Source organism: Botryllus schlosseri, chromosome 4 (genome assembly GCF_051294905.1).
Source record: "Botryllus schlosseri isolate E-star chromosome 4, Bs_hap1, whole genome shotgun sequence".
Taxonomy (NCBI): Eukaryota; Metazoa; Chordata; class Ascidiacea; order Stolidobranchia; family Styelidae; genus Botryllus; species Botryllus schlosseri.
This window is the reverse complement of record NC_137239.1, coordinates 20,839,554-20,852,765: the sequence shown is the minus strand read 5'-3', so window position 1 is coordinate 20,852,765 and position 13,212 is coordinate 20,839,554. Positions and strand designations below refer to the sequence as shown.

The window sequence follows — 13,212 nt, the reverse complement described above, 5'->3', positions numbered from 1 at the left end:
TGTTTACAAAGTCCAAAATTTTTTGCATCCTGCATTTCGTTTTTCTCTTAGATGTTTGCACTGTCGGTGAGCTTTTCATACGACATTTTACAGCTTTTAGCCTACTTTTTAGGCCTACCGTTGTAGACGGCACATTATCTGCTCATTGTGAATCATAAACGGTCAAATGAAAGAAATAGGTTGACATGGTGTTTTGCTGAACGTACCGCAATATCCTAACTGAAGAAAAACTGCGTGGGCATTGGTTTTTAGTAGGTTTTTAGGGTAAAAAAATGTTAAAATTGTGAATTATTAGGTCAAAATCTTCCCTTTTAGGTGAAAAAAATTGCCTTTGTCAAAACTAAACGGAAAATGGACGCGCCAACCGGTTTTCAGAGCACCTACTCTGATAATGACCTTATTTTTAGTCAATTCACCAGCAATCAGTATTAGATCAATAATTTTCCCGTATATAGGTCTCTTTTTTGGATTCGTCAATATTGGGGAGCGAAAATTTGTGTCGAGCTTGAGAAGGGGGCGATTATTCGATAAAGGTTGGGAACCACTGTGCTAGATTCAAATGATCACACTCGACGTTGTGTGTTCAGTAATTTGTCAATGTTGGTGCTATATTTGTTGCTATCATACCCAAAGGTGTCGTCGCGTTATTACACGTTATTATCACATTCGCCACCATCTGTATTTATCGAAATGGATTTTCGGCACTCGTTCATATCAAATCAAATTCACGGATTTTCAAGATACGATCACGTATTTCAGGAAATGCAGTTGCAGAATTCGCTTTGAAATATTAGAATTCAACCGAATTTCTACATGAATAGTATGATCTTATTTTCACCAAAAGTCATTTTGTTGCTGTTTATCACTAAGCCTACAGTTATCATTTGCAAAAGACAGATGACGATTGCACGATAATTGAGTTGAATGCGAACTAAAACTTTGTGGGGGTCCGTGATGGTCCGAAAGGGGTCCGCGAAGACAAAAAGGTTGAGAACCACTGATCTAACCTTTTACCATGCCTGTGCTGTCTTTGTGTGATCTACTCAAACATATGCAATAAACTTGGGACTAGCGTCAGAACAGTGGCTCTCATATCTCTGTAGTCTGAAACGATTAAATTCCCGTTACATGTTCGCCGAAGGCAAGACTGAGTGTCATTACAAGTATTATTTTTATAATTTTAAATTCATCGTGTGAAGATTTGATAATTTCAGTATTGCAAGGACAATTTCAAGTGCAAATAATTTAGTTAATAGTAGGTAATAGTTTATTAATGTTTGATGACGAAAAACGACTCAAAATTTCTCATTGAAACAACGGCATCTGGATATAAGCCACTGCAAAAATAGATTTCCAAGGTGTCACAGGTCCACTGATATGTCACAATGTGGAGATAGAGAGAGTGCGCATTCAAACTTGAAATTCAAATGTTACATGACACAAAAAAGGATTGGATGCAGTACGCCAAATGTAGCTTATAAAAGAATTGTTATATAAATTGAATATATATATCTATTTACCTGAAAGTTGAGCGCCGAATATATGTCAGCCTCATCTTGGTGCATGTCAAAGTATCAGTTTACCCACTGCACAACATTTCCATCATCTGTGTCCCGCATCAGGTACTAACTGCAACAACACCGACGAATGCGCTAACGGAAGCTTTGACTGTCCGAACGATCGAGTTTGCCAGGACACTCTCGGCAGTTACAGCTGCGAATGCTCAAACGGAACGACGGGCCCTACGTGTTTGGCTTCGCAAACTTGCACCAACTGCGTGGACACGGACGAGTGCTTGCAAAGCAGCAGTCTTTGTCACTCAAATGCCGTCTGCGACAACACTTTTGGCAGTTACTCGTGCGAATGCGATACTTACTACGTCGGCGATGGCGTAACGAGCTGCATTGGTAAATTCACAAGTTTGATTATAGATAATAAACCCAAGGATAGATGCAAAACCACCTAACTGCACGGTAAGGAAACTAGGCACAGGTACCAGTTTATGATCGCTTCGTAAACAGATATGGCATGAGGTCTTAGCCAAGGTCCATGAGCCCCTTTGAGGGTCCATGAACTAGTTCGAAGGCATCCTTGAAAGGTTGCAACTACAACTATAAAACTCCGCATTTGTAAGATATGTCCATATTTTTGTTTTGCGTCCTTATTTTGTCTTATTTTCAGCATGAAAATGATGACTTGTATCAGTCATTACGACTGTGCAGAAGTGGTGACCTATTTGTTTCATCAGCCTCCCAAATTTCATTGTTATAGGGTCCACGCAACTACCCAAAAAATTTAGAATACTTAGATTGCATTTTTCAGTTTTTATACAACACTAGGCGTAGAATGCTTACTTTTTTACCTACTTGAAAATCACTACTTGCATTGGGGTAACATGTTACTTCTGCATCAACTTGGGTATCAATGAGGCTCCTTTGATCACCTCTCATTGTTTTGGTTATCGTATTGCTCTGATTGTTCGGAATAATTCCTATTTCCGAATTTCACGGTCGATTTTGGGGTAGTTTCAGTGCCCTGACCAGATTATAGATTATTTTTTCGAAATCAGTGCGTCCGTAGCTTTCGTTTGACACCGGTTCAGTAAATTATTTGCTAGAGTGAATGTAATACTACCATATCTGCTTCCGAAGCGACCATAAATTCCTATTCCTACCCGGTTTGTAAACCATGAATTCACATTATTTGTGTCTATCTGTAGGTGAGTTTTTCATAGTTGTTAGTTAGATATCCTAAACTGGTCGACGATCCTACTTCTGACTTTCTCACAGGAAACGTAACGCGGCTGACTGTGATGCAAGTGATAACCAAATATGAATACAATTCGTCGCTGGCCCGGGCCGCTGTTACTTTGGCGGATTTAGACGCCGAAGTCCAGAGCCAAGTTACTCTTCGTTATCCCGGCGATTTTACATTTGTGTCCGCACTTTACACCAACGGAGACGGTACTTCCATCGTTGTGACGTGAGTATAGTGAAGTAAACTGTGGCGATCAGTGTTGAGCTTGGTCGGGATTTTAGTCAAGATTTTAATCTCTGTTAAGTTGAGAGCCCTCACCTGATATTTTTACAAAGTGAACTAAAGTTCTAGCCTGTCCAAGTTTCCAGTACGTGCTTTTGAAATGTGCCATCCCGGCTAGGTGTGCCGAGTCCAGTTAGCAGAGGATGGTTAGAGTAATCAGGAATGCTACTCAAGTAGAAGTAAAAGTAACGCCGTACATGTCTACTCTATTACCACGGAAAAGTAATTTGCAAGACTTATTAGGGTTACTTCGAGTGAAAGTGGAAAAATGAAAGATCTGAAAATATTCAAGTAGTTTTGAAAAGTAGATTTGGTCAGGATCACATACTTTTAGCGATTAATCGGTGGTGGCTCATTCTGAAATTACGTGAAGTAATTTCGCGATTATCGAAGATGACTAATGACTAGGGCATGTTTTTGTTGCACTAATATCCGAACCAATTAATTTCACCAGGTACGTGATTGAAACAGCCAGGCCACTACCTGCTGTTGTCGTGATATCTGATTACTACGACGCGACAGCCGGCGACGATTTATTCAGCACCTTGCCTGTTCTATGTAAGGCTGAAATTCATTTCATGATATCGATATCTTCACGAGATTTCCTGTTTCAGCATCGAACTGCTCCACGTTAACTTGTGACGCGGCTGGATTTTGTTACGAATACAACGGCGAGGAAAGGTGTGGCTGTGGGTCCGGATACAATTTGCAGGGGACTGTGACCTGTGTTGATGAAGATGAATGCACGAGCGGTCCATGTGATACGTAAGTGATGAAATTTGTTCTTATAATTGTGTTTTCAGCCATTTCGGATAGCTGTATTTAACTACCTATTATCATGGGGTAAAATTTCCAATATATTAATGTACAGATGTGTTTAGTAAGAAGAACTTCTACTTTTTTGAAATAATCAAGAGAGTTTTGCCTACTTGTGATACTTGTTGAAGTAGTTATGTTTTTGACTAATTATACTTCTACAGTTTTGTAGGCAAAATAACCTACCATTTGCACTTTGGATTTTGTAAAGCAGAAAGTAGTTTTGAGAGACATTTCCGTCAAAGTCTTTGAGTGAAGTTTTCTTAACAACAGGGCAACATATCTGTTGTATAACAGTAACTGTATATATTTTGTAATTTGTTGTGTCCTTAGTCGTTTTGAGTGCAGAGATACACCCTGTGATATTGAAAGTAGCCACAACAACTTGCTTTAGTACTTTTCAGTCAATTAAATACAAGGTGAGTAGTTTTACCTAAATACTGAGAGGTATAAATAGAAGTAGTTTAAAGAAAACCACTTGCGCAAGCAGCACCTACTTGAATACTCCAAAAAAGTAGAAATGCTTTCCAGCTGACCTATACAAATGTATATTCATTACGTAAATATATTAAAACCCTCAGCTTTTCTTGCTGAAGTGTTTCGTTGTATTAAGGTAGTGTATTTGAAGATTCTTTTGGAGCACAGAACTTAATATACATTTTAAAAATATATTCGGTAACATGTATAATAATATGTGAGAATGGGGCTCAACTGTTCGTCCATCCTTTTTTCCACTTCCCCAAATAGAACTTGAATGTTTTAGTCAATTATATGCAATATGCAGGTCAGAAATGGTGATTGGCTAGTGAAAATATTTTCAATTCAGTTGCCAGTAACTATCGAGTCTGAATTTGTTTGATACAGCATTTTGCAACAAACATTATATATTCCAGAAATGCGAATTGCGCAAACACGCCCGGTAACTTCACCTGTACCTGCAACGCCGGATATACCGGCGACGGAAGCTCGTGCGCTAATGACGACGAATGCGACACGCTTTCGATATGCTTTGCCAACGCGACATGCACCGACACGGTCGGTTCTTACCGGTGCGTTTGCAACACGGGATTCACACGTGAGATATTGCATTTCTTTGTCAGTTATTTCGTGCTGTGTAGCACTATGTTATAGACACCAGCGCATGCTTTCAGTTCATTGCAATAGGTCAGCAGCAAACTATTGTGATTTATTCACAAGCAATATTCGCTTTGTGTATTCATATTGTATATTGAATGCAGAACTGGACTCTGTCTTATACACAGAGATGATCAAAGGAAACAAGGTACTCAAATAGAAGTAGAAGTAACGCCGTACATTTCGACTGAATTAGGAGTGAAAGCAGAGATTTCCGAGATGTATCATAACAACAACAAATGGTAGTTGCGAAATGGTGCTATGTTAAGTTACAAAAAGTAGATTTAGTCGAGGTTGTCCCATGCTTTTAGAAGTTAATCAGAGGTGTCTAAAAAACGAAAGACTACAAATATGGGCAATGTTCGAAAATATATTCAGTTGCTGTGATACAGGTGCTATTGGGCGTGGTTGTTAACGCAATTTCAATCATGAAAACGATGCAAACATTTCCATTAATTACTTTGTACTTTACAAAATACAAATTGTAAAAATTGTAAATAGGCATAGTTCGACATGAAACACCGAAGTAGAAGCGGAGGTTGTCAAAACGTACTCGAGTACTCCGTAAAAGTAGAAGTACTTTTTTACTAACCACATCTGCTTATAGCTTGTTATTATCAATGCCCTGTTGAATTGCTATCATTTAATACAACAAAATACATATCGGTAGCCAAGGGTTTTTGTCTTTTGTGTACCTGCCCAACCCTGGTCCATTCATTGCATGATTTCGCAATCCTCGGTCTTTCCTATATTAATTCGCTGCTTTTATGCACCATTCTTTGATGTGTTTCAGTGGCATCAACTGGAGACTCTTGTATTGGTGAGTTTTACCGTCCGTATTCCTTGAAGACGACAGTGTTAACAAGGTTGATTCGATTTTAGATCAATGCACCGACTCGTACTGCAGCAACGGTGGCACCTGCATTCGAAGCGCCACAAACGGATCACCGTCATGCCTGTGAGCATTTTATATTGATCTCTCAGTTCAGTATATTAAGAATAATTCGAATTCAAAACACCCCAAGATTTCGACGGAATGATAGGTTATGAGGGATTTAAGACGAGTTGGAGTAGTCTTTCAATGAAACACTGACCTTTGGCCTATAACAGTAGTTCCCAAACGGCCTCAAATCTACTACTGAGTACCAACGATGACTACGTCTGACCAACTCTGTACACAATTCATTTTAGATGCACAAGCTCATTCACGGGTTCCAGATGTGAAGATACAGGTATTTGACATTTTGCTATTTGCGTTTCGATCCTCGCTGACAAACGCGTGTCTTCTCAGTTCAATACAGAGACTTGGCGATCGCGTTCGGCGTCATCGGCGGGGTTCTGCTGATTGCGCTCGTCGTGGCACTGGTTGTTTACATCGTGAGGCGTAAAAGAGGCGGGGCCGACTTTCCGTTGTAAATTTAGAATGGAAAAGCCTAACAGACATCGTTTTTATGTAGATTTTTCTCGAGATGGTACTGATTATGGCGTGGCCGTGTTTTGACAATGATTGCGGTGCACGTAGCTTAACACTGCACAGTACACACTGAACACATATTCAATACATGCACGTAACTAACACTGCAAATTTAGCCACTAGATTAGGCCCTACTGGTGTGATTTGCTGAATTGTGAGCCAAACACTTCTCTGAGTCCCCTGAGTTTGTATAAAGTTACTGCATTAATATAGTTTACCTTTTTACGTGTGTATGCTTGGAGTCTGTTCGCTAGCTCGTTCTGCGCACTTTCTTCAAAAGTCATATAATCATGTACAGTTCCAAGTTCTAATGCTTCTTTTTATGCAAACGTGACGTTCTAATTTCTTCAACATGTAGCGTATTTAATGCGAAACACGCACTTATGACCTCTGTGGAGACGAGGTGTTCGCGAATTTATCTTAGCCAATAAAATTTTTAACTGATCAATGGTGTATTATTAGCCATGACATTCTTCACGAGTCAGATATTTTTATTCGCGCAGACTGATGAATGCTAGTGTGCAATGTGCACTATTCGCACGCATCTGTCTGTTGTTCTTACGCGCCATTCAGTCAATCAGTTTGTTTACATTTTCACCAGATCAATACACCACAAGATTGGGATATAATGAAAATATAGGAGGGTGTCGATGGAGTAGTATGTTAATCCGACACCCACCTTGCATGTGCTCTTGGATTCACAAATATGCAGACAGTCACAAGTCTCCGATATTCTGACTAGAAAATAGTCTTACTTGCATACCCGGATTATTTTACTTAGGGTTAACATATTTTGAGATCCGAAAAATAGGACACTCTTGAAAAACTCTGACGTTCGCTGCGTCGCGGTAGGGTTTTAATGGCATTTTAATACTTTTTTCCAGAAAAAGAGGACAAGTTCCCGAAAAAGAGGACTTTTAGGCGTCCTTTGAGGACACTTTCAATTTATTGAAAAAAGAGGGAAAATCCTCTTAAAATAGGACCTACCTTACTTTATCAATTATATAGCGGGATTTTGATCCGGAAAGGATGTTTTGAATTATAAATCTTCACCGTTGCCGGGGAAAACTTGGTTGTAAACTAACCGTGAAGTGGCGTGAAAGCAAATGTCGGTTACTAGAGATATATTCATTATTTGTCTACGGTACATATCAATTGGTGAAATGCGATACAAATATATGCAAGGTATAGACGAGATCCTTGATATGTCGAAGCCGAGTCACTCGTTCCGTTTACTGGAAGAACCCCATCAAGGTGGTAATAGAATGGACATGTGCAAAAAGAGTAACCCAGCTCCGAAACGTTGTTTTGGACGAGGCTTGCACGAGATGCTGTTATGTCTGCTCTCCATCGTTGCGAGTATAAGAAGGACGAGCGGGCGGGTCGGAATTGTGTGGCGTCAAGTTCTATTATGATGACGTATAATCAACCGACGCCAGAGGCAGACTCGCGCAACTAGATGATACTATTGTGGAATTTTTTGTGCTCTAGTTTTAAGATTCTTATCTGATTTCAGGTCACCATCATTTCAGGTCTTCTAAAAAAATGCAACAAGACAGCTGTATAGTGCGAAACGAGCAAAGTTTGGTGCACAGACTCGGCTCAATGTATTCTATTTTCCATTCCCATGCTCGAGATCGAACTTTGATTTGATATAATCTGAACTGGATTTTTGCTGTTGTCGGAATTTGATGATTTGATTTAGTGATGGTAACTCGAATCTCATTTGAAAAAATGTGAAGCTAATTCGTGATATAATTTAGAAAAGATGAAAATTTTCCAGTTGTTCAACTCTGCCCAGAGGAGGCACTAGAAATGAAGATTGCCAAACTATTGTGTTGGACCATGACTTTGACTGGGTTTGCTTGAGTGGAGAATAATGTAGTAGACTGGCAGTAGCATGGAGAAAGCCGAGAAATCACGTCGGGGTTCATTGCAAATCCCAATCCTTTTCAGTTGTAAACGTAGTAGCTTGGTTGGAGCCACACAATCGGCAACACATATAGAGCCTACACGGGAAGCTACACATTTGTTTTTCAGGATGCGTTTTGCGATGTAGAAGAATGCTGTTGTCGTGTCAAATGTTCTCTATTCTCGAGTCCTGGTCTGAAGTCACTTGTTAAAGACGGAAGACTCGTTACTGCTCGTTTTTGCGTCACGGAATACTCGAGAAGTGCGTCCGCATTGTGCGTCCGAATGTTACAGAGGATGCTTAAAGTATCGCTAAATATCACCTTTTAAATGAAATTATGTCTCGTTTTATTGCCAGTAAAACATCGCAATCCGCTTGCTCTTGAACTCAGACGAGGGGCCAAACTAGTCAAAACCGAATTACGATGCCAGCGCAGTGTCGCATTGACGTGGTTTTCGTCAATGATCATTCTTCCTTTGACGTCATATGTAAGCGATACTCAAAATACTTGACTCAGTCCAACCCAAGCCACCCACCATCACTCCAATCCGTTTCGACTTCTTAGATGTTTAAGTTCATTGACGGACATGATGTCAATAAGGCAACGGGATATGATGCTATATCAGGGTTGCCATTAGGGATTGTGTGAACCTCTGAAAGGTTCTGGTTCGTGTGAACGCGAACGTGAACCTATGACGTCACGTGACGTCATATTGCTAATTCTAATTTAGAGTTGTCTTACGTCCGGACATGTCCGGAATTTTACTGTTCAAACTGCGTCGGAAGAAAATTCTAAAATATGCCTAAATGTCGGAATTTTGAAAGCTGGAAGTAGGCTCATATTTTTTCGTAAATCAACATATACAACATTATTTTTCTTCGCGCTGCGCGCTATTAGGATCACATTTATTGATTTTAATATCATCATCATCATTGGTTTATTAGCAATATGGAGATCGCAACCCGCGCAATAACTGCAATCGAAAACACATAAAAATGACCTTCACTTACTGAAATAAGTCTAATTGTAATCGCAATTATAGGGGCACCGTATATTCCTAGAGTTCGTTAACGCCGTTTAAATGCCCTTTTTAGAGATAGCGGTTCTAAATCTGGGGGTCGCTTGCCTTTATTCTTGGACTCGCGAAGATGTTGAACGTAATCAGCTCACAAAGTAGGCCGCGAGTAAGTCTGGGCAAAAGTGCTGACCTTTTTTTAATAATCAGCTTATCAAATTTTGAGCTGGGCCACGCAATATTTTCAAATTGGAAATGGAGTCACGACCATAAAAGGGTGAAAACGACTGGTTGCATGGTGTTTCAATAGCTCGTGCGCACCGGCATTACGGTGATAAATAATTTTATCGGTGTGACATGAACATGACTTGACGATGTACAATTATGCCCCTTACATTTTCATCATCCTCCACCAGCTCTACCGCTAACTCTGATCATGTGGGCGAAGAGAGGATCAAAACTATATAGTAATATATGGAAGAACCAATATTATTGACGGAATGCATTCAAAAAAATTAATACCCAAATGCACATAGCAAGCTCCCCAGAAGTCGCATCGATTATACACTATGGTTGACCCAAGATCAGTGTTTATTTTGGCAGGAAGGGGCTGAGGAAGTGCGGTTTCGGTCCTGGTTACACTTACAACCCTACACGACTCCTGGACCGGATCGTGACAACCTCTGGTCGAAAGACAAAGCTTTGCTGGTGTGACGTCATATTGTCCGACAATGTGCTTATACCTCATTTTAAAATTCGCTAGTGAGCGTTCAGGTGCGTCCGGAATTTGACTCACAAAAATATGGTAACCCTATTTTAATTCCATCTCCGTAAAGTAAAGTAATAATGTCCACGACACCTATTAACGACTCCGGCAACATTTTGCCACAATGCAAAACTGTATCATCTGGAACAATCAGACGTTATAATAATTACATAAAATCAATATTTTATGTTGCTTTGCCAACAATTTCGACGAAGACTTGCAATGGAATATAAGCTTACGCCCTAACGGTCTGTACAGACAATGTGCTCTCAGGGTATCGGTTTATTGCTGCATTAGTATTGATCAGAGTAAAATACCGGTTTCTAGACTTGCTGTAGGTATTATCTCAAAAGTAAGTTATACAGTACCCAACACCCCAATCGGACGTAATTGGTTTTTATAATACATAAAACATATAAAATCAAGACAGATCCTGTACGTCTGCTATACTTTTTACAATAGACAACTATGCATAATTTATAACAGTTTTGTTGATGTCAATCATTGATCGGGTGATTGTTATTGCGGGCAAAGCTAACAAAAAACAGCTACTAAATATTCACAAAAGAAAAGCTAAATATTTTGAGGAAATCTTTCCAACTTGGCAAATAAAATTTTTGAAAAAGGCAGGGTGTATACTTGTTTAGTTCTAAATTTCTTTTCTCGCTGCCAGCACCATGCAGAGGGTCGTCCGAAGTTAAACGGAAAGAATTTCAACCAAAGATGTTGTAATGACTTTAAAATTGTGATAAATGAAAATGGTTCACAGTGCAGAACCTATACGAAGGTTCGTTTGTGAACGTGAATTTTTGAGGTTCACACGGAGAACGCGAACGTGAACCTCACGTTCACATCATCGATAGTTGCCATACATCCGGAATTTCCCGAACATGTCCGGATTTACACTGTTTGAACTGCGTCCGGGAGGAATTTTGAAGGCTTGAAGGGAGCTGAAAATTTTTCGTAAATATACTTAAACAATATATTATTTTCGAGAAGATTTATGCTACTTGGAATTTTTCTTCGCGTTTCGCGCGATTTAATGTCTCATGCGGGAATTTTAGTATGTATACCCCTATCCTCGCAAAAACTACAATAAACAATAAATTTATATATCATTTACCGTAATAAGACTAATTGTAATCGCAATTTTAAGAGAATCGGATATTCTCAAAGTGTCGGTAAGGCCATTTGGATGCTATAGTCCAGTGGTTCCCAAACGGTGGGGAATTCCCCACTGGTGGGGAATTCAATGGTTTCTGGTGGGGAATAGACGCGTTTGCTCAAAATTATCTACAGGACAGTCTTCATATTCACGTAGACACATGTGCATTTGCGCAATTACCGCTACCAGTTAATTATATTGCGCGGTGTTCACAAAACCTCATTTTTAACTCTTCATGGCCAATCATGGCGCCACAAACGCACGACTAGTTTGACGTGAAATAATAACGCTTTCGCGACATTTTGAGCGTTACTGGTATCGGTTCACAATACGTTTTACGTTGCAGTTATAGGCTATTGTCTTTCGTACAGGTGTGGTTGTGTGTCTTGTGTAGTCAAACCAGCAAATAGCTGTTCTGTGATAACAAAAGTGTTGGGTAGTGGCGAACAGGACCGTAACTGCCGCACCCCAAACCCCCAATTGGGAGAGGGGCGAGCTCGAAGCGGCCCAAAATTATTTCGTGAATTAACATAAATTATGGAATATTTTCTTGGGAATTTATGTTACTTATTCAATTTTTTTTTTTGCGCTGGGCGTGCGTTTTAATATTGCCTAATATTTTGATTATTGGGTACCCTTCCCCCACGAAAAGTCGTATAATTTATAAAAATGGCGACTTCGGCGTCGGCCATTACTGCGCCACGACGCACCAAGACATATGAAGTTATAGGCCATGTAACATGGGACTCCGAGAAGTGTGCCAGACCGATCAGCAGCGAGAAGACCTTGGCCGAGAAGGAATGCCCGTGTGTTGACCGAACATTTCGATATATATACAATATACATATATGTGTCATTATCCATAGGCAGCTAAATGGCTTGTGCCGAATGTTCCTGTCCTGGCGATCTGAACCCCACAAGAAAAATGCCATCCCGCAGGGAAAAAAATATTTGCCAGTAAAGCACTACCAATTTGAAATCGTGCGTGCCTTTTAGTTTTGGCGATTTCCATATCTTTTGACAGCAGATATTAGAGGTCACGAAATAACATAATGTAACAAAGTCAATATATCAACGGGTCTGCCCGAAGATGTTAAATTCATATTTTGGGGTCCTACCTTTTCCAACACACCTCACTCAGCTCTACCGGTAAATCTGATTACGTGAGCAGAGAAGGGATCAAAAATTGATAGCAAAATATATGCAATTCCCGATCCTATTGACCGATTCAAACATGAATTATATAAATTTTTCGCGCTTCGCGCGCTTACGGTCTTGGTGGGGAATGAAGGCTCGGAATAGATCTGAAGTGGGGAATGAAGACAAAAAGGTTGGGAACCACTGCTATAGTCAACGAGCTTGGGGCCCTTTTCTGGGGATCTCGGAGATGTTGAACTTAATCAGCCACGGGGAAGTTTGGGAAAAGGTGCTGACCATTTCTTAGTAACCAGCTTACCAAATTTTGAGGTGGGCCACGAAACATTTTTTAAGATTGGAAATGGAGTCGTGACCATAAAAGTTTGAAGCCACCGGATGTGCGACCTGCAGGTGCGAATCGGCATTTAGACCCATTATTATAGTCATATCCGTGTGACACGAACATTACTTAGCTATGTACAATTACGTTCCCTGCATTTTCAAATCCATCATCTCCATCAGCTCTACCGTTAACTTTGATCACGTGGGATGAGAGAGGACGAAAATTTTACAGTGATGTACGGAGACACCAATTTAGTGACAGAATTTATTCACAAAATTTAACAACCAGATGCACGTAGTAAGCCCATAAGTTGAAACCAGTATAGTTGCATCGTACACTCTATGGCGAGCCCCAGACCAGTGTTTTTCGGAGCGGGAGTTGACTTAATAGTGTTGTTTCGGTCCTGGCTA

The 13,212-nt window shown here is 40.1% G+C and overlaps 2 protein-coding genes across 15 annotated transcripts in view; both read left to right on the top strand.

Annotated features, from left to right (window-relative positions):
- Positions 1–6,907, top strand: part of LOC145437362 (uncharacterized) — a 93,719-nt gene extending 86,812 nt beyond the window's left edge. For all 12 annotated transcript variants that reach the window (XM_080314570.1, XM_080314571.1, XM_080314569.1 and 9 more), the window contains 9 exons: positions 1,623–1,907; positions 2,790–2,982; positions 3,494–3,597; positions 3,654–3,804; positions 4,749–4,930; positions 5,783–5,809; positions 5,872–5,947; positions 6,181–6,221; positions 6,281–6,907. In XM_080314570.1, coding sequence (XP_080170696.1) covers positions 1,623–1,907; positions 2,790–2,982; positions 3,494–3,597; positions 3,654–3,804; positions 4,749–4,930; positions 5,783–5,809; positions 5,872–5,947; positions 6,181–6,221; positions 6,281–6,405 — 1,184 coding nt within the window. In that variant the 3' untranslated portion in view covers positions 6,406–6,907. The remainder of the gene's footprint in view (positions 1–1,622; positions 1,908–2,789; positions 2,983–3,493; positions 3,598–3,653; positions 3,805–4,748; positions 4,931–5,782; positions 5,810–5,871; positions 5,948–6,180; positions 6,222–6,280) is intronic.
- LOC145437368 (uncharacterized) overlaps positions 4,458–13,212 on the top strand; it is a 64,823-nt gene continuing 56,068 nt past the window's right edge. For all 3 annotated transcript variants that reach the window (XM_080314588.1, XM_080314587.1, XM_080314585.1), the window contains exon 1: positions 4,458–4,468. The gene's annotated coding sequence lies outside the window, so the exon portion shown is untranslated. The remainder of the gene's footprint in view (positions 4,469–13,212) is intronic.